Source organism: Marmota monax, unplaced genomic scaffold, assembly GCF_021218885.2.
Source record: "Marmota monax isolate L192 unplaced genomic scaffold, Marmota_monax_Labrador192_F-V1.1 WCK01_AAM20220418_F8-fsc00042, whole genome shotgun sequence".
In the NCBI taxonomy this organism is placed as follows: domain Eukaryota; kingdom Metazoa; phylum Chordata; class Mammalia; order Rodentia; family Sciuridae; genus Marmota; species Marmota monax.
Window position 1 is genome coordinate 2,462,998 of NW_026693008.1, and position 21,509 is coordinate 2,484,506.

The 21,509-nt window shown below is 46.9% G+C and overlaps 1 protein-coding gene across 3 annotated transcripts in view; it reads left to right on the forward strand.

Annotated features, from left to right (window-relative positions):
- Nucleotides 1-21,509, forward strand: part of Prickle2 (prickle planar cell polarity protein 2) — a 328,682-nt gene that overhangs the window by 222,994 nt on the left and 84,179 nt on the right. For all 3 annotated transcript variants that reach the window (XM_046452953.2, XM_046452954.2, XM_046452955.2), the window contains one exon: nucleotides 20,322-20,505. In XM_046452953.2, the coding sequence (XP_046308909.1) occupies nucleotides 20,322-20,505 (184 nt within the window). The remainder of the gene's footprint in view (nucleotides 1-20,321; nucleotides 20,506-21,509) is intronic.

The window sequence follows — 21,509 nt, forward strand, 5'->3', positions numbered from 1 at the left end:
CTTCCCACACACCAGCCTGCTCTGCCCTTGCCTTGCTTTAAAATCCTTTCTCATCCTGCACCACGGAGTTGCTGAGAGGCAGCATCCTAAATGGCAGCTATGATATCATGAGCTATTTTGAATTTTTAAAGGAGTGTTGCAGAGCCAGAGAGAAGAGAGAGAGAAATAGCAGCAAAGCATCTGCCAGATCCAAGGCCCCGGGGGTCCCTTCAACACCAGAGAAGGCCTTTCCCTCTGAATCCCTTCGACAAACCAGGCACTTGGAGCTTGGGATCCCTGCGTGCCAAGTGACTGACGGCACTGGGGACCCTTGTTGAAATTCAACTCAGAAGTTTCCATGAATCTGCAGATGTTCATTTTTTTTGTTTTTTTAAGGGGAGGGATTCCAGCTTTCATTGGATTCTTGAAGGCATCAAGTCACCCCCAGAAGTTAAGAAGTGCTAGACCCAGGCCTGGTGGCACCTGCCTGTAATCCCAGGGACTCGGGAATAAAATACGTTAAAAAAAAAAAAAGGTGGGGGAGGGGGGATGCTGGGGATGTGGCTCAGGGGCTAGGCGCCCCTGGGTTCAATCCCCCTACCAAAAAACAGAACGGGGTGATTGGGTGGTGGGATCATTCATTTCTCATCTGGAGAAATCTCCGTAGGTTAACAGAAGACTAGAAAAAGAATACTCTGCCCTGTGAAAGTACAGCCCTTTCCTGCCCGACTGCCCAGGATCTCCTGCTCGCCCCCGCGAGGTCCAAGGAGAACCACTGATTTTCTTCTGCTCTATAAGGAGTGGGTTGAGGGCTGAGGTCTCAGATGCCGAGGCCGTAAGGGTTCTTGTTTCTTCTGTCTCTATTGTTTGCTGAATAAATTAACAGATTTTTTTGAGCATTTACTTTGGGTTAGGTCAGGGGTTCTTTATTTTTCTTGTCTCAAGTCTTGCTTTTCTATTCTTTCTTTCTTGGTACTATGGATTGAACCCAGGGACACTTAACCACTGAGCCACATCCCCAGCCCTTTTAATTTTGAGACAGGCTCTTGCTAAGTTCTTTAGGGCCTTGGTAAATTTCTGAGGCTGGCCTCCAACTTGTGAACCTCCTGCCTCAGCCTCCTGAGCCACTCGGATTACAGGCAGGCACCACTGAGCCCAGCCAGACTTACTTTTCGATATTGGACATTTTGTAGTTTACATAACAGTTAAATCACACTGATGTTCTGGAACATTCTCAGCAGTGATCCTCTTCTACTCTAACCTTACTCTTTTGTACCCTTTCATTAACTAAGGGCAAAGCATGTTTCTTCTCTGGGTTGCTCCTATTCCAGATATCACACAGTTGAATCGCACTCTACATTTTTGACATTATTTTTTTATAAGTTTATCTATTTGTTTTAATTAGTTATACATGACAGTAGAATGCATTTATGCACTTTGATGTACCACACAGAGATGGGATATAACTTCTCATTTTTCTGAGTGCACATGTTGCAGAATCCTACTGGTCATGCAGTCACATATACACATACAGTAATAATGTCTGTTTCATTCTACTAACTTTCCTATCCCCACATCCCCTCCCCTCCCTCCCATCACTTCCTACTTAATCTAAGGTAATGCTATTCATCCCTACTGCCCCTCCACCTTACTGTGAATCAGCATCTGCATATTAGAGAAAACATTTGGCCTTTGGTTTCTTGGGATTGGCTTATTTTGCTTACTCTGATATTCCCCAACTCCAGCCATTTACTGGCAAATGCCATAACTTACTCTTCTTTAAAGCTGAGTAATGTTCCATTGAGTGTATTTACCACATTTTCTTTATTCATTCATCTAGTGAAGGGCACCTAGTTCCATAGTCTAGCTCTTGTGAATTGAGCTGCTGTAAATATTGATGTGGCTGCGTCACCATCATATGGTGACTTTTAGTCCTTTGGGTATAAACTGCCCTTCGGGTAGCTGGGTCAAATGGTGGTTCCATTCCCAGTTTTCTGAGGAATCTCCACACTGCTTTCCAGAGTGGTTTCACCAATCTGCAGTCCCACCAGCAATGTGTGAGTGTACCTTTTCCCCCACATCCTCGCCAACATCATTTTTGACATTATTATAGTAATATATATTCATGGTTATAGTTTCAAAAGTAAATATAAAAGTAAAATAAAATAGGCACGTTGCTCATACCTGTAATAATGCCCATGAAGGATTCATAGCCCACTGGTTGAGAACTCCCAGGCTCGATTTTGGGCCAGGGATCAGAGACTCAAATGTTTAAGAGCCAATTAACAAATGTTTATTGTTACAGATATAAGATCCTTGATTTTATGAATTCACATTATAGTGGGGACATGGGAAAGACACATCAATAAATAAAATAACTTCTGGTAATGAACAATGTTAGAGAATAAAATAGCTGGGTACAGTGGCACACACCTGTAATGCCAGTGACCAGGAGGCTGAGGCAGGAGGATTGCAAGTTCAAGGCCAACCTCACCAACTTCACAAGACCCTGTCTCAAAATAAAAAATAAATAAATAAATAAAAACCTAGGGATGACAGAATGTCCCTAGATTAAATCCCTAGTATAATAATAATACTGTGGAGAGTGAACGAGGAGGTGAGCCAAGTTTTGTAGGCTGTACCTTTGATGATGTGAGTAACGAACCCTAGGCCAGACCATGAAACGTTGCAAGGATATCGTAGGCAACACTGACATTGCAAAGATCCTAAAAGAGGGCAAGGGACAGATAAAGGCCACTGTGGCTGAAGCATTGGACAAGATGGGGGTATGGGTGGTGGCATAAAATGAAGTTGTGAAGGGCAACAGGAGAGGTCCAGGTGCCACAGGTCTTGTTTGTTGTGGTGACAAACAGTGGCAGTGGGGAGCCAATGGGAGCATTTCAAGCAGGAGACTCGAATGTCATCACCTCTGCTTTAAAAAACGCATAGTGGTGGAAGTTAGATTCTTCTGGAAGGCAGGAGTAGGAAGATGCAGGAAATTAAAGACTATGCTTTAGCAGGAGCCGATGGTGACTTAGACAAGGAGAAAGCTGGAGATGGGGACAGACGGTGAATAAAGGATGGAGCCTCACCCCGGTTACAGGGAGCTCCATGGGTTGGCGGTTCATGATGTCAACTGGGCCAACAGCCTGGGCGTCTCTGCACGGTGTAGGCTTGGGGGGGAGAAGGTCAAAGAGACATCCGTCTTCCCTCCAGCTCCCTGTGAGATCCAAATACAAGTACAATAATAAGAAGGTTGATGAAAAGTTAAAAAAGGCTTTTTAAAGAGTTCTAGAACCTTCCTGCCCTCGAGCAGGCAGATTCAGTTCCTCAGGGGCTTCTTTCCACTACAGCAGGGACCAGGAAATGTTCTCTTCATTGCACATCCTTCCCCTTCCCTTCCGGCTGCTGTGGCTGGGGACAAAACCACAGAAGCCTGTCAAGGGGAGGGAGCCTCTTGCTCCCTGGGCCTCCTCCTGTGGGAACCCCTGAGAACTTGTTTGGTTTTGCTTTCCCCTTGGACTTGGCCAAGGTGAGGTGGCTCTGATGCTCCCTGCGGCTCCCCGGGGTGTCTCACTCCAGCCCAACCCGGGGGTTTGATCAGGCTCACAAATCTTGCTGAGCACCCAGATCCTGCATCCTTTGGTTTCGCAAGTCTGCCGGGGTCAGCCTGCATCTTGGGGTTTCTGGGAAGTTTCTGCCTCCAGCCCTTCAGCGCAGATGTCCAAGGGCCCTGTCAAGTCTGGAGGCTGTGACCATTGCCAGAATCCCCACCAGCCCGGCCCCTGCGGGATGTCCTTGCCAGCTGGCCCGCGTCCACCCAGAGATGGCTGCTTTCTGGGGTTCTCTGTCGAGAGCTGGCTGATCCCCCTGGATGAAAGGCGGCCTGACATAAACTAAAAATGTTATGAATAAGCAGCCACTTAAGAATTCCCCATGACTCGCCAGTGGTGTGGGGGCCTCCGTGTGAACAGGGGGAAGGCACAGCTTGTTTGACACAGATTAAGGGACCTGGGCAGCCCATCTGCAGGGCCCTCCCAAAACACCCTTAGAGGCTTGGTGAAGGACTTTAGGGAAGTTCTGTAAACTCTCTGAGCCTTGGTTGTCCCATCAATAAAGTGATGATTTTCAGCTCGTGGTGTGGCTTGAGGATAAACAGGAAGTGCTCAACAGAGTAAAAAAAAAAAAAAAAAAAAAATTCTTAAAACGAAAAGTTAAAGCCAGGCATGGGGTGCACATCTGTAATCCCAGTGGCTCAGGAGGCTGAGGCAGGAGGATCACAAGTTCAAAGCCAGCCTCAGCACCTTATCAAGGCCCTAAGCAACTCAGAGAGACCCTGTCTCTAAATAAAATATAAAAAGGGCTGGGGATGTGGCTCAGTGGTTAAGCACCCCTGGGTTCAATCCCTAGTAACAAAAAAAAAAAAGTTGAGGAAATCCTACTACCTTGGGCATGAATCCAGAGAGAGTGACATGACTTCCCCTGACTCAGGGGAACAAGAGGTGTGTCGCTCCAAATGCCTCCAGCACCCACAGCCCTTGCCTTCCCTGAGCCCTGTCTGCAGACAACCCTGCTCCTCTGACTCACTTCAGAGAGAGTCAGTCATTGGCAGTTCATGTTACTTGGAGTGAAAAGTGACTGGTAAACTCCAATGTGCTTGATCATTGCTTATTTAATATCTAACCTGTCTGCTTTATTGTATGTCATTTGTGTGACTTTGAAAAATCAAAGTAAGGATAGGGATCAGATTACCTGGCTCAGGTAAGCTTAACGTTGAATAAAGATTTCCATAAAGGAACTGTTGGCCACTTGGTTTTCCATCCTAACTGCAATACATTAGGAGGGTCTAGATTGACTTTTAGAGCACGAGGACCCTGATTGTATGTATTAATTTCTTCTGTATCTCTAGGCACAGCATAGGACCCAGCACTTGGCACATAGTCGAGTTTTGCTAAATGTGAAGCATGTTTATCTATTCAGTTTTTAAATCCTAACACCTATTCTGCAAATCCTAAAGGCAGAGTTATGATTTGAACCCAGGTCACTGTGACTACAGAATCTGAGATATTTTTCTTTTTCTTTTCTTTTCTTTTCTTTTTTTTTTTTTGTATCAGGGATTGAACCCAGGGCTGTGCTTAACCACTAAGCTGCGTACCAGCCCTTTTTATATTTTATTTGGAGACAAGGTCTTGCTAAGTTGCTTAGAACCTTGCTAAATTTCTGAGGCTGACCTTCAACTTGGGATCCTCCTGCCTCTGCCTCCCGAGCCTCTGGGATTGCAGGTGTGCACGACTGCGCCCTGCTCAGAATCTGAGCTCTTAAAACCCATGGCATCATGCCATCTTGGAGTTTCTAAGGGATATTTAATACCTCAGATCTTGGGTACGTGGCTTTAGCCAGTCATTTCCACTAAGGAGATGGAAGCCGACCACGTACTTTGACAGATGGCCCGAGAAGAAAAGCAGAAAAGGTTACTTTGTAGATTCCGCCCTCCTTTGCCCTGAGGTCTGGGCCTGAGGAGTCTTGGGATTCAGTTTACAGCCATCTCCTCAGAAGCTGTTCCCCGGAATGACTCATCTCTGGCCACTTAGCTCTGTGAATGAAGCACAACCTTCCACGCCATAAAATCCCACTTGGCATGTGGACACAGGGACTTGGAGGGACCCACCCTGAGGCAGCCCCCTGGGCCATCCGCCTTGGCTCATGGCTAGCTGAGCCGTGGGTCTGATAGCTCAGGAACTCGGAGCCGCTCTGGATACCCAGGGCCCTGCGCAGGGATGCGGTGATGCAGGTAGCGGGGTTGCCATGGAGACGCCATCCGTGGCCAAGCTCCGCAGAGGCTCTGTCTACTCGTCACCATGCTGAATTAGCCCTCTGTGCGCTTGATAGGCAGGTTCCTCAGGGCTGGCACCGGCGTCTACGACAAAGCCAGACTCCTCCTGATGGGTCGCACGGATCCTTCCCCAGCTGCCACCCTGTCACCACAGAGACTCCCCTCAGTATCACGAGGGCACCCTGTCCCCTCCCTCCTCCATGCCTTCCCTCACCTGTCAGGAATACGCCTTCCTTTACTCTCCTGCCTGGAGTCCTCCCTCTCGGCAACCTTTCCATCCAGCTGCCTCCCGGGGACCCCTCCCCGACATCTCCTGACCCGGCCACCCCCTGACACACGATGCTCGTGACGTTGCCAACCACCAAAGAACAGTCCCAGTGCTCCACCCTTCTGCTGAACAGGTTTTCTTCTGAAAATTCTCAGTGTTATATAGAAGTCACCAGAATGGTGTGACGAACTCCCGTGACCCTTCCAGATTTTTCTACTGTTAACATTTTGCCATATTGTACTGCATGCCCAAGTGCTATTTCACCTCTTCACCTCCGACTCCCCCTTTACCCACACGGACACATGGATTATTTTGTACCAGGGATTGAACTCGGGGGCACTAGATCAGGGAGCCCCACCCCAGCCCTATTTTGTATTTTATTTAGAGACAGGGTCTCACTGAGTCGCTTAGGGCCTCGCTGAGTTGCTAAGGCTGGCTTTGAACTCACGATTCTCCTGCCTCAGCCTCCTGAGCCGCTGGGATGACAGGCCTGTGTATGCCTGGCCCACATATTATTTTTGATGAACAATCTAAGAATAAATCACAGACATCATCCCTTATCTATATATAGACAAACAAACAGCATCTACCTCAAAATAAGAACCTTATTTTCAATATCCCCCACATGTAAGCTCTGCTTTGAAATTCACGGCCTAGTCCTTGTGGCTCTCTCTTGTGTCCCAGATTGGGACTCCTTATTGTTTCTTTTCCTTTTGGTACCAAGATTTGAACCCAGGGGTGCTTAACCACTGAGCCCCATCCCCAGCCCTTTTTTGCATTTTATTTAGAGACAGGGTCTCACTGAGTTGCTTAGGGCCTCACTAAGTTGCTGAGGCTGGCCTTGAACTTGTGATCCCCCTGCCTCAGCCTCCTGAGCCCTGGGATGACAGGCCTGCCCCACCCCTCCCAGCCTTCCTTACTTTTTTTTGTTTAATATTTTTTAGTTGTTGACGGACCTTTATTTTATTTATTTGTACGTGGTGCTGAGGATCGAACCCAGGGCCTCACACATGCTAGACAAGTGCTCTACCACTGAGCCCCAGCCCCCTTACTGTTTCTTTTGGTCCACGTGAACTATGGAAACTTGTCACAAACGTCCTGTCATTGCCCGTCTTCTCTCCTGGCACGCAGCACCCCATTGTGCTCTGGCCCATGGTTATTGGTGGACAAGCACCGCTACCTCCGCGACTCTCCATGGAGACATATATGTATATGATGCCGGTGGACCCAACACCTTTATTTTATTCATTTCTATGTGCTGCTGAGGATGGAACCCAGGGCCTCACATGTGCTAGGCCAGCGCCCTGCCACTGAGCCCCAGCCCTGGGCCCTCTCCGTGGATCTTATCTGAGGAATATTCTGTACTGATTGCCCCCAAAACTATAACCATGTCCTTGACCCATCCTGTATGAGCATGCACCTTTCCCCACCTCCCTTCCCCAGCTGCCTGTCAGCTTTGGGGGGATCACCTCCCACAGGTCTTGATGTTCAAGTACCTCCTGAGGGTCAATTCAGGGGGAACCCAATGCTGTCCTACTTGCCAGTCAGGGTGTAGTCACACATCTTTAAAAATGCATGTTCCTGAGCCATCATCCAGGAGGTTCAAAAGGGAGTATGTTCCCACTGCTCAACAATGACAAGATGGCCAAGCAATTGTGGTGGCACACACCTGTAATCCCAGCAGCTCAGGAGGCTGAGGCAGGAGGATCGTGAGTTCAAAGCCAGCCTCAGCAAAAACGAGGCCCTAAGCAACTCAGTGAGACCCTGTCTCTAAATAAAATGCAAAATAGGGCTGGGGAGGGGGCTCAGTGGCCGAATGCCCCTGGGTTCAAACTCCAGCACCCCCCCACACCAAAAAAAAAAAAAAGATAAATTAAATGCCCTACGTCTTTCTTCATTGAAACCTGGATGGGCAGAGTGTCAAGAAACACCTGCCCCGAGAGACTCCCCCTACAGCCTCCTGCGGCCCCAGGGCAGAGGCGCTCCTCTGTGCAGATGGCTGGAGCCGCTGGAGCCCGGGTGGGAGGGAGGGAGCGCGACAGGACCAGGCAGAATTGTTCTGGCACCAAGCTGCCACCAGCCTCATGCGCAGCTGGCCCTGGCACGGTCTCCGCCCTTCAGCGTCTGTGCTGATTAGGAAACCTCTTTTTTTTCTCTTCTCTCACAGAGATAGAAATCTCCTTCCAGACGAGCCAAGTGTCAAGGTTCATGCCTGGGTCCCTGGTGACAGGTGGGGAGTTCAGGGGGAGCCAGTGAGACCCCACAAAACAGGATGTGCTGACTGAAGCCTGGGTATGGGACAGAGAAGCCAATTAGGGAGAAGGCCAGGACTTTCCAACGCCCACTAAAATGGCACGGTCCCCTGAATTTCACATCTGTGCCTGGGCTCTGGGACAGGCAGTGGCTCAGCCAGTTTGGCCACTGTCAACCGTGCAGGTGGTGCTGGGGGAGGAGGGTGGCCACGAGGTCACCTGCCTGAGTCACCCTCCCTGCCCAGGGCTTGGAGGCTCACTTTCTCTCCTCTTGGAAAACTCTTACCCCCGTGTTTCTTCTGGCTGCCTGGCGGTCATCTGCTCCCTGGGACTCCCATGTCACGTCAGCGGGGACAGCCGTCTGGCCCACCCTCAGTCTGTCTGCTGGGACACTTTATCCCTATCTATGAAGGGAAGTTTATCTCTGTTCACTTGACTCTTATCTGTCTTCCTCACTTGGCTCCGAGCTCCATGAGGATATGGATAAAATGTCTGGCTTAATTATTGTTCTGTGCCCAGAATTCATATTTTTGGTGCCAGGACTCAACCACTGAGCCATGTCCCCATCCCTTTTTGTATTTTGAGACAGGGTCTCGCTGAGTTGCTTAGGGCCTTGCTAAGTTGCTGAGGCTGGCTTTAAACTTGGGATCCTCCTGCCTCAGCCTCCAGAGCCTCTGGGATTACAGGCCTGCACCACCTCATCTGGCTCTGCCCAGCATCTTATTACAGTAGATGCTCAATTAATATTGTTTGGTTGGGTGGGTGAGTAGGTTGGTAGGTGGGTGGGTAGATAAGGAAGGAAGGATAAAGGGACAGGTGGATGGATCTATGTGTGCATGGAAGAAAAGAAGGAAGGAATATTTGACTATCTAAAACAAGATTGCAGAAAGCACTGCTCTTGGAACAACACAGGTTCTAATCTATATAACTTCAGTCAAGTCACTTATGAGTTTAAGCCTCAATTATTCTCTATGTGAAATGCATTAAAAAAATGCCAGCTTGCCGGGTTTGGTGGCCCACACCTGTCATCCCAGCCGCTCAGGTGGCTGAGGCAGGAGGATCAGGAGTTGAAAGCCAGCCTCAGCAACTAGTGAGGCCCTAAGCAACTCAGTGAGAACCTGTTTCTAAATAAAATACAAAAAGAGCTGGGGATGGGGCTCAGTGGTAAGCACTTCTGGGTTCAATCCTTGGTACCAAAAAAAGAAAGAAAAAAGGAAAAGCAGCCAGGTTCACAGGATTGCTGAGAGAGAATAAATCAAGTTAACTACAGGGAAAAAGTATGAGTACTGCCAATCCTCCCTAGGTGTACGTGATCGTATGACTAGAACTTAGCCTTGGACCCATCCTTCCCTGCAGGCCTCCGGCTTGGAGGGAGGGCCCTGCAGGTCACGCCTGCCCTGGGATCCCTCTGGAACATTCCGGCCAGCCTCTGCGGACGCATTTCCTTCCTTCTTCCTTCCTGACCCTCCGATCTTCCACTTGAACTTCATGAGGCCTGTGTAAGGCAAGAGCCGAAACCCTGTGCGGATCCTCCTGAGGAGGAGGATGGGTCATGTTCTTTGTGACAGCTCAGTCATCCTGGCTCTGGCCTCCGAACCACCAGATCTTGCTTCTAGTCCTTACTGACTCCCTGGGGCACAAAAGGGCCTGTCTTTTGTTTTATTTATTTTTTGGTCCCAGGGATTGAATCCATGGGTGCTTAACCACTGAGCCACACCCCCACCCACTTTTTTTTTTTTTAGTTGTAGATGGACACATCTTTTATTTATTTATATGTGGTGCTGAGGATGGAACCCAATGTCTTACATATGCTGGGCAAGTGCTCTACCACTGAGCCCCAGCCCTTTTCATTTTTTTTTATCTTGAGACAGGTTCTCACAAGGTCACTTACAGCCTCGCTCATTTGCTGAGGCTGGCTTTAGACCTGCGATCCTCCAGCCTCAGCCTCCCAAGCAACTAGGACTATAGGTGTGCCCACCACACCCAGCAGGGGGTCTTTGGGCAAACCCACTGGCTTTTTTTTTTTTTTTTTTGCTTGCTTCTTCTTCTGGGCATCCTGTGGTCCCATAAAAATTCTCTTTGCCTATAACACCTGAGTGAGCCTGAACCCAGGGAAGGGTATTAACAACCAAAGACCAGGAAAGGTAAAAGGAACGTTTAGCTCATGTTATGCTGGCGCTTTGGTGCATGGGAAAAGTTGGTGCTCTCTGGAAAACTCAGGGAGCTGGACAGCTGAGCCCAGAGAGCACGGCGATGCTTCCCAGCAACCCCAGAGTCGGACTTTCCCAGGGCAGATCCATGAGGTGATTTAAAGTGGGATAAGTCACTGCTCCCTTGGCGGATATGTGACGGACACACAAAGACACGGTTCAGAGCCAAGTCTTGGAGGGTTGAAATGATCCACGCCCCGTCTCTCTCCACTCGAACACAACATGCAAAGCTGATAGCTATGGAAATCAGGTTTGCAGATGCGTTTTGATCCGAGGGACCTTTTTAAACTCCGCCATACCCTAGGTACGTACGTCATTGCCACGTTCAGCTTATCTTCCACACGACATCAGCAAATTCTTGATCCTGCCACAGGGCACTGGATCAGAAGGAGCCACTTATGGGCCTGAGTCCTGCAGACTCTTTGCTGAGGAGGCCGGCTGGGCCTGTGTGGGTGGCTCTGGCTGCGTCTGCTCACTCCAGGCCCAAGTCTTGTCCCCTGGCTCTCGCTGAAAGGAAGCACACAGAATGAAATTTGCTCGCCAGTTTTCTGAGCACCGAGGGACAAGCCGGCCAGCAGCTGTTTCTCCTTAACAGTCATCATCTTTGGGACTGTGAGTGTGTGGCAGTTTCTTGTCGGTCTCGCTTGTCTGTGATTCCCGATTTCTTTGTACATTCATTGTATGTTGCTGCTTTTTTTTTCTTTATAGAACGAGGAAGCAGTAACTTTTTAAATTATGATAAGTATAGTGAGGAGGAAAATGTCTTCCCTTTTTGGCTTTACTATTACAAATAAAAAGAGATTCTTTTACTTTTAGCCAGCTAGAATCTTGGGAGAATTTTTTGGTTTTGTTTTTGGAACCGAGGACTGAGCCCAGGGGTACTCGACCACTGAGCCCCATCCCCAGCCCTATTTGTATTTTATTTAGAGACAGGGTCTCACTGAGTTGCTGAGGCTGGCTTCGAACTTGCAATCCTCCTGCCTCAACCTTCTGAGCCACTGAGATCATAGGCCTGCATCCTGGCACCCAACAAAAGGAGAATTTAAATAACTAGGACACATCCATTATTTAGGGAAAAAAGCAAAGGAGGACTTTGTGTTATTTTTGTTTGTTTAGTACCAGGGATTGAACCCAGGGGCGCAACCACTGAGCCCCATCCCCAGCCCTTTTTTGAATTTTATTAGAGACGGGGTCTGACTGAGTTGCTCAGGGCCTCGCTGGGTTGCCACAGCTGGCTTTGAACTCACAATCCTCCTGCCTCAGCCTCCCCAGTTGCTGAGGTCACATGCATGCACCTCTGCACCCAGCCAGGGAGGACCCTGGATCATGTTCATCCTTTGTCTTTAATGAACATTTATTTTCCCACACCTGAGCTCAGCTGCCCAAGGCATTGCCAAGTGAAGTCCAGGTCTGTGAAGTCCAGCTCGGTCACCTGGTTTGTACTAGGGCTGAGCCACTCTTGAAGAACCTGATCTGGCATGGACCTGGGATGAAAGAGCCCAGAGCCCAGGGAAGGTGGAGGCCGGGGGACAGCCTGCAGGGCTGCACACTGTTCTGTGCCGACGTCACCTGGCCTCTCCCAAGTACCTTCCTAAGTCCCTGCCCCAGGAGGTGCCCACCAGATGACGGACGGGTGGACTCACGCAGGAGCTTCAGACGCGGCACTCGGGTCGGACGGGTGTAGATCCTCTGAACAGCCTGAACAGTGTGCACTGCACAGAGTTGCCAAGATCATCGGGTCTTTCTGGTTCAGAAACAACACCAGTTTTCAGAAGACACTCTGGAAGGAGCATCTCAGAGCACATCTGGAGACTGGATACTAAAGAGCATGCTCCAAGGTCACCCAGGAACCCTTCTGAAAATGCCTTTCTCGGGTGCTGACTCAAACCCATCTAATCCACCCCTGGGGCCCCGCTACTCTCCAAGCACCCCTGTACTGTGCCTTGCGAACCAGGCGTACAATTTCCTGTGACTAGAATCACTATTTACTTGCAGAGTTTCATGACTAGGAACTCTCTCTTAAAAGCCAGGTGCAGTGGCACACGCCTGTAATCCCAGCACCTTGGGAGGCTGAGGCAGGAGAATCCGGAGTTCAAAGCCAGCCTCAGCAATTTTAAGAGGCCCCAAGCAACTCAGGGAGACCCTGTCTCTAAATAAAATACAAATAGGGCTGGGGATGGGGCTCAGTGGTCGAGTGCCCCTGAGTTCAATCCCCTGTACCCACCCCCATCCCCCACCCACCAAAAAAAAAAAAAAAAAAACTGTCCATAGCCTCTGTTTTCCTTCTATCCATCTCTCAGATCACCAAGCACCCAGATCAGATGTTGATTCCAGGGACTGTGGTGGTCTTGTGTCTTTGGAATCCTGAGGACCATGAACCTGGCTGGAGTTTGGGTAGAGCTTGCTCATGAGAGAACTTGGGTTTGCATTCTCCCACTCTAACATCAACACAGGCAGCTCTATTTTAGATACTGAGTGTCTGCATATGAGTTATTTTACCAAAAAAACAATATGTGTGTGTGTGTGTGTATATATATATATATATATATATATATATATATATATATATATATATATATATATATATATTATATATTTTCTCCTTGTTAAAAGGGGGAAAGGGTAAAAGAAGAAGTGGGGGGACCTAATGATGTTTACAGTCTCATCCAGACCAGGCGTAGTGGCACGTGCCCATAATCCATGTGGCTGGGAAGGCTAAGGCAGGAGGATCGTGAGTTCAAAGCCAGCCTCAGCAACTTAGTGAGGCCCTAAGCAACTCAGCGAGACCCTGTCTCTAAATAAAATATAAAATAGGGCTGGGGATGTGGCTCAGTGGTGAAGTGCCTCTGAGTTCAATCCTTGGTACAAAAAATACAACTCATTCAAATCTCATTCATTACGGTTTCTGACTTGTGCTGGTCAGAAATCACGTTATCAAGAAAAATCTTTTTGCCTTCACCCTATCAGTGTTCTCACAAAGCAAGACCTGGGGGTTCAGGGTTGAGGGTTGTAAATAACCTGTCAACTTCTCGAGGATCAACCTTCCCACCCCAACCCTGATCTATTTATCATGAATCCTTCCCCACTGCAGCCTTGATTGGTGTACGTTGTTAGTCTTCCTCCGAATGCTGTGGCCGCTGGTGCAGATGACTGAGCCAGGCTGAGATGGGGCAGTGGCCTCCACCCGCCATATTGAACAGCCCATGGAGGAGCCAAGGCTTCCGAACTGTGGAAGGAAAGGGAGTCGGGCCTTCGCAGAGGTTGTCTGGGGGGTGGGCGGAATCTCCACCCTGAATCATGGTCTCTCCCTGTCATTCACACAGCCAATTAGGTGCAGGGAGAATGTCAACCCTGACAGAATGAAACCGAAGACTCTTCCTTTATTTATTTTTTTAAATGAAATCCTGCTTTACTAGCAGGTTCTATATTCAAAATGTCTATTTAAAAAAAAAAAAAAAAGGCCAAATCAGATATTTCCCCCCACACTCTGGAATAGGCTTCATTCAGGAGAAAAGCTTTGATTTGGATGTTGAAAGACACAGCTGTGGGGTGGGGCTGTGTGATTTTGCCCCAGGGAGAAGCCCACGTTGAGGATCCCCAGAAATCCTCCCGGCTTGGCCTCTGACCTTCGGCTCCTTTCCAAGGGTCTGGGCCCTGGGTTCCCGGTTTGTGGTGGGAGCTTCTTAAATTAGCCTTTCCAGAGGCTGACATGGAATCACTCATAGGTTGCAAATTCTCTGCAAATAAAAACGCCTTGCCGCAGGAGAGCCTGTTAATTATAAATGAGGAGCAGAGGCAGCAGCTAGCGGGGAAGCTGAATGGGGCCCTGGTGGCCTTCCCATTTGCCATTTCTGTTTTCTTTCCTTTTCTTGTCCTTGCTTTGTCTTTTTCTGACTTTGTTATTGGGGGAGGGCTGGGGGGGGGGCAAAAGAATGCTCCGAGGTTGGAATCGGGTGTTTCTTTTAGTCAATTTTTTATTCATGGCTCCAATGGATCCTCTTTCCCTTCATGTTCTACTCAGTACCTAGGGAGGCTCTTGAACCAAGTTACTCAACCACTCGGAACCTTTGGTTTGTTCTCTAGACAGTAAGGATGATATTTCCTTGTTTGGAGAGCTGATGAGCGAGTCTGGTGTTTTAGTCAGCTTTTTTTTTTCTGCTGTGACTAAAAGACCTGACAATAACAATTTTAGGAGAGGAAAAGCTTATTTGGGGACTCACAGTTTCAGAGGTCTCCGTCCACAGACAGCAGGCTCCATTCCTCGGGGCTCGAGGGGAGGCAGGACATCATGGAGGAAGAGTGTGGTGGAGGGAAGCAGCTCACATGGTGACCAGGAAGCAGAGGGAGACTCCACTCTCCAGAGACAAATAGAGACCCCAAAGCCACGCCCCCAATGCCCCCTCCTCCAGCCACACCCACCTGCCTCCAGCCCCCACCCAGTTAATCCCATCAGGGATCCATTCACTGGTTGGGTTAAGGCTCTCACAACCCAGTCATGTCTCCTCTGGACCTTCCTGCACCGTCTCACACGTGGGCTTTAGGGGACACCTCACATCCACACCATAACATCTGGGGTCATGTGTGTAAGGTATAAATAAGTCAATTGCTGTGCATGGAGCCCAGCATCTGTCCCACTCCAGATGACCTTACTTGGTCACCATTTCATTTCCCCACAGTACTTACCACCCTTAATGTATTATGTGATGGAATGATTGGTCACATTTGTTGTTAGTGGTGTCTCCCCATCAATTCAGGTGCTGTCAGGCAGAGATCTTTGTTTTTGTTAGAAATCTCAGGTGCCTAGAGTTGATAGTTATTTGTTGAGGGACCAAATGGAGACCTTAGCACTCTCCCCATTTACACATCAAGGCACATTCTGAATCTGGTTTGTTCATGGTTTTGTTCATGTTCCCCCCACCCCTTCTGCATCTTATATTCACTGGGTCATGTCCACCGAGGATTAAATGTCACTCTCTCCCCTGGATTGCCGCCGAATAAATGAGTTTCATCAATGGAGATTCTGGGATCTGAATTTGGTTTTTACAAAATGTTCTATGTTTTGTTTTTGAATTATGGTCATCGCCACAAAACTTGCTAAATTTGATTGAAGACACTAAAATCCCCCCCCCCAATGACAGAAACTAGCTTTAAATTTCCTGGGGAGGGAGGGGGTGAGTTCCTGATGCTTTACAACACCCTTGACCTCTTCAGTAGCTGATTGATTAAAGATTTTTCTGCTAAAATGAGCTCTATTTTTAAAAGCAACATCCAGAGTTTGGATGGAACTTCTTTGAGTTTGGAGATGCAAACCAGATCTGGGGGTTGTGTACCATCTGTATATTTTTCAGTATGGTGAGACCCACGTGGTGGGAGAATCGGACAGCTTAACTTGACTGGGTTAAACTGATTCTATTTCTTTAAGTACATTTCTGTGTCAAAATTCAGGCATAACACATGTATTAGAGAAAGGACAAAAAGCAACTGATCATCTCAATAGATGCAAAAAAAAAAAAAGTACTTAACAAAATCCAACATCCTTTCCTGATAAAAACACTCAGCCTGATAAAAGGCTTCTACAGAAAAACCCTACAGCTGACATAGGATTTGTCAAGGATTGGAAAGTTTCCTTTAAGATCAGGAACAAGACATGGGGGTATGCAGTCTCTCCACTTCTGTTCAATATTGTGTAGGTTCCAGCCAAGGTAATAAGATAAGAAAAAAAAAAAAAAGACACCGGATTAGAAAGAAAGGAGTAGAACTCTCTCTCTTCACATTTGACATGGTCTTGTGTATAAAAAATCCTAAAGAACACACACACTGTTAGAAAGAATTGTAGAGACACCATCTATACAGAAAATCATATCTGGTTCTAAGCACTGACCATCTGCAAATGAAATCAGGGAAAAAATTCCAATTACAAGAACGTCAAAAAAGAATAAAATACTTAGGAATAAACTAAACTGAAGAAGGGTAAAGCTTGTGCCTAAAAAATACCAAATATCATGGAAAGAAATTAAAACAGACATAAATAAATGGAAAGGCATCCTGTCTTTATGGATTGAGAGATGGCATTGTTAAAGTGGCAGTGACCCTTAATTCACCTACAGAGTCACTGCAGTCTCCATGACAGTCCCAGCTAGAGTTTCTGTAGAAACTGGCAAACTAATTCTGAAATTCACATTTTATGAGTGCAGATGCAAGGGACCCAGAAGAGCTAGAACATTTTTTCCAGTAAAACAAGTTGCAGAACACAGACTTCATGATTTCAAAACTTACTACAAAACTCCAATAATCAAGACAGGGGGGTACTGATGTGGGGTCAGTGGAATAGAATTGAGAATCCAGAAAGAAACCCTTTGTCAAATTGACTTTTGATGAAGGGGCCAAGCTAGTTCACTGGGGAAAGACTATAGTCTTTGCAACAGATGGCACTGTGACACCAGGGTAGCTATGTGGGAATGAAGTTGGGCTTCATACCACAGCACAAATTAGCCCAAAGGTGCTCATCAGCCTCAGTGTAACAGCTAACAGCATGAGACTCCTCAATGAAAACATAACCCTGGGTTAGAAAGTGGTTTCTTCAACTTGAATCTAATGTATGAAATATGATATGTCAAGGGCTTTATAATGTTTTGAACAACCAATTAAAAAAAAAGATAAAAAAAAAGAAAGTGGTTTCTTTTTTAATTTATTTTTTAGTTGTAGATGGATTCAGTGCCCCCATTTTTTTTTTAATTTGATGCCGGGTATCGAACCCAGTGCCTTCCACATGCAAGGTGAGTGCTCTACCACTGAGCTACAAGCCCAGCCCCAGAAAGTGGTTTCTTAGATATGAAACCAAAGTATGAGCAATAGAAAAACACTGAACTGGATATTTTAGGCAGCTTTTTCACTGCTGTGACTAAAAGACCCACCAGAACAACTGCAGAGGAGGAAGAGTTTATTTAATGGCTCACAGATTCAGAGGTCTCAGTCCACAGACAGCAGGCTCCATCCCTTGGGGCTCAAGGGGAGGCAGGACATCATGGAGGAAGAGTGTGGTGGAGGGAAGCAGCTCACATGGTGATGGAAGCAGAGAGAGACTCCACTCTCCAGAGACAAATAGAGACCCCAAAGCCACGCCCCCAATGCCCCTCCTCCAGCCACACCCACCTGCCTCCAGCCACCACCCAGTTAATCCCATCAGAGGTTCATTCACTGGTTGGGTTAAGGCTCTTACAACCCAGTCATGTCTCCTCTGGACCTTCTTGCACCATCTCACCCGTGAGCTTCTGGGGGACACCTCCCATCCAACCATAATACTGGACTTCATCAAAATTCAAATTTTTCATGCTTCAGTGAATATAATCCAGAAAGTAAAAGACCAATCCACAGAATGAGGAAACAAGTTTTGCAAATTGTATATCTGGTAAATCATGTATCTGGAAACCATATTAAAGACCACTTAAAATACAACAATCAGAACCCAACCCAACCCAATGGGGAAAATAGATATATTTTTCCATAAAAAGATATATAAGAAGCACATAAAAAGGTGCTCATCTTGATTAGCCTTTAAGGAAATGCAAATCAAAACTACAATTAGACACCTTCATACCCACTAGGATGGCTACAGTCAAAAAGATAGACAGTAACAAGTTTGTCAAGGATGTAGGGGAAATGGAACCCTCCTTCACTGATGTTGATAAAGGCAGTGTTGCAGATATTTTGTAATGCAGTTTGACAGTCCCTCAAAATATTAAACATAAACTGAGGTATGACCCAGCATCTCATCCCTACATAGCATCTCATGGGGAATGAAAACATGTAGCCACACACAAAAAAACTTGTATCTAATTTTTCAGAGCAGCATTATTCACAAAAGTCAAAAGAGTGCAAATATTTGTCAGCTGGTGAACACGAATTGTGGTATGTCCATACAACAGAATATTATTAAGCCATCAAGAGGAATGAGGGATTGAGTCATGCTACAACTTGGATTCACCTTAGCATCATTTTAGGTGAAAGAAACCAGTTTCCAAGGATGCAATATTGTGTGGTTTCATTTACACGAAGAATCGAAAGAGCAATAGAGACAGAAAATAGATTAGTGTCTATCAGAGAACATGGTCGTGGGGGGTTTGGGAAGTCACTGTTAAAGATCATGGCGTTTTGAGGGGTGGGTAATGATCGGAGGATTTCATGAATATAATAGGAGCTAATGAACTGTGCATGTTAGCAAAGTGTTAATCTTAACAAAGCTGTTGTCAAACAATTCAGTCTTGGTTGGGGTCCAGAATCCTGAGCTCTCTCATTGCCTTTATAAACGAAGATTGCTAAGAGAACCAGGAGGAAGGATCAGAGGACACATGGAATAGAAATGCTGTTGTGGCGCTGACTTTGGTGTTTTGATTGCTTCTTCGTTTCTGCAGCCATGGATAAGGGAACAGATGGTAACCTTAAAACAGAAATGTTCAGTTTGGGGGAGAGATTTTTATCTTTGGCTGCTACCTTTTGAAATAATTCAGATGCACGATCTTCTTGTATATATAAAAAACTTCCAACATACAGGAAAATCTGGGATTCCAATTAGAATTTCAAACCAGGGACCTTTAATAGAGGTAAAAATGCTTTTCTCATGAGATCTCAGGGCCAGGCTTGTCTAGTGGGGGAAAAATACATTTGCTCTTCTTCTTGAAGAAAATATCATCCATGGATCTTTTTAAAACCATTTCTTCCTATTTTTTGTGTGTGGCTTTAGGAACCTTTTATTAAACGGGTATATCGCTAGGCTTGGTGTTACACTCCTGTAATCCCAGCAGCTCGGGAGGCTGAGGCAGGAGGATCGAGAGTTTAAAGCCAGCCTCAGCAACTCCGTGAGGCCTTAAGCAAATGAGTGAGACCCTGTCTCTAAATAAAATGTAAAATAGGGCTGGGGATGTGGCTCAGTAGTCAAGGGCCCCTAGGTTCAATCCCTGGTACCAAAAATATATACATAAATAAATAAACATAAAAACAGTATGTTGTCAATGTTTGTTGAATCTACTGGTAGTTTCTGGTCAGTGTATTTATTTCGTATATTTAATTGGTATAACAGTGGAGGAAATTGTGATCATGATCAATATCTAGCGGTTGAGTTAGTAAAGTGAGAATTATATTACTGTTCTTCTTGGGATATTAATTTATTTTCATTTTATTTATTTTTATTATTTTTTTTTTGGCAGTGCTGGGGATTGAACCCAAGAGCACCCTACCTCTGAGATACATCCCCAGCCCTTTTTATGTACTTATTTTTATTTTTTAATTTTTTAGTTGTAGATGAACATAATACCTTTATTTTATTTATCTTATGTGGTGCTAAGAATGGAACCCAGTGCCTCACACTTGCTAAGCAAGCGCTCTGCCACTGAGCTGCCACCACAAGCCCCCCTTTTTATTTTTTATTGAAACAAGGTCTTACTAAGTTGTTGAGGCTGGCCTCCAGCTTGTGATCCTCCTGCTTCAGCCTCCTGAGACACTGCAATTACCAGTGTGCACCACTGCGGCCAGCTTGGGTTATTGATTTAGAAGAGAAGTCTGTGGTCCAAGCATCAACATCCTCAACATGGGTGCCTTGTGAACCCTGACCTTTCTTGCTGTTTTCCTATGACACACGTGTGCCACACCCTCCACACCCTCAGGTGTGCTCAGAAGCCTGTCACCCAGGACTGTGTGGGATCCAAGGGCTGGTGGCTGGCAGGCCCTTGACCAGGTGGTTTCTTAGTCCTCCCTCTTACCCACCCTGTTTTTACCACCCACAGGAAGATCTGCCTGCACTGCAAGTGTCCCCAGGAGGAGCACATGGTGACAGTGATGCCCCTGGAGATGGAGAAGACCATCAGCAAACTCATGTTCGACTTCCAGAGGAACTCCACGTCGGACGACGACTCGGGCTGCGCCCTGGAGGAGTACGCCTGGGTGCCCCCAGGGCTGAAGCCCGAGCAGGTACTGTGCCCGGAGGGAGGGTGGCCCTGGCCACTGTCCTGCCTTCCTTCCTGACCGCGGTTCAGAGCGAGAGTGGACTTCATCCATCAGACCAGGGTTTGGGGCCAGAAGAGTCGGGGTGTCAGAGGGAAACAGGGAGGGAAGTGACGTGGAGCCCCACGGGTCCACTGCAGATTCCTTCTGTATCGTTCCCAGATCATCTAGAGACTCTGGGACATGCCGCTTTGAAACAGTCACTGTCAGTGGGGAAAAGAGAAGGGTTACTGGCCATGCATCTTGCTCCCTCCCTTCCTCCCTGGGATTGACTCAGGGGCCCTCAACCACTGAGCCCCATCCCCAGCCCTATTTTGTATTTTATTTAGAGACAGGGTCTCACTGAGTTGCTTAGGGCCTCACTTTTGCTGAGGCTGGCTTTGAACTCATGATCCTCCTGCCTCAGCCTCCAGAGCTGCTCGAATTATGGGCATGCACCATCTCTCTGGGGCCTGGCCAGGAATCTTCCTGTTCAGATTCTTTGCACAAGAGGAGGCGGAGGTGTTGATTTGGTTATTCTTCCTGGTGCTATATGCTGTGTTTCAATATTCAGTCTGGCCTGACTTGACAAAGAAAGACATCGACATTTCCTGAAATATTTGGGCACTACCCAGAGGCGGTAAATATTATTGGCTTGATGAGAAGAATTTGGTTTCTCTCTGCCCTGCTGTATTTTTTCTCAGTAATATATAGAGTTTGCTTTGCACTTTTTTTTTTTTCCGGTTCTTGGAATTTTCTCAGCTAACAGCCCCAGGCTGGCTTAAAAGCAGGTCCGTACCCTGAGTGTCTTCTCCATTTTCTTTGTGAGCTTTGCCAGAAGCTCAAGTATTTGACCATTACCTTCTTCTGACCCATTAAACCTCATTCTCTGGGGCTCTTTATGTCAGACTCTTTTAAAGTTTAAACAGCTTTGAAATTATGAATCAGGAACTTTAGGTCTGCCTGGTGTGGTGGCACATGCCTGTAACCCC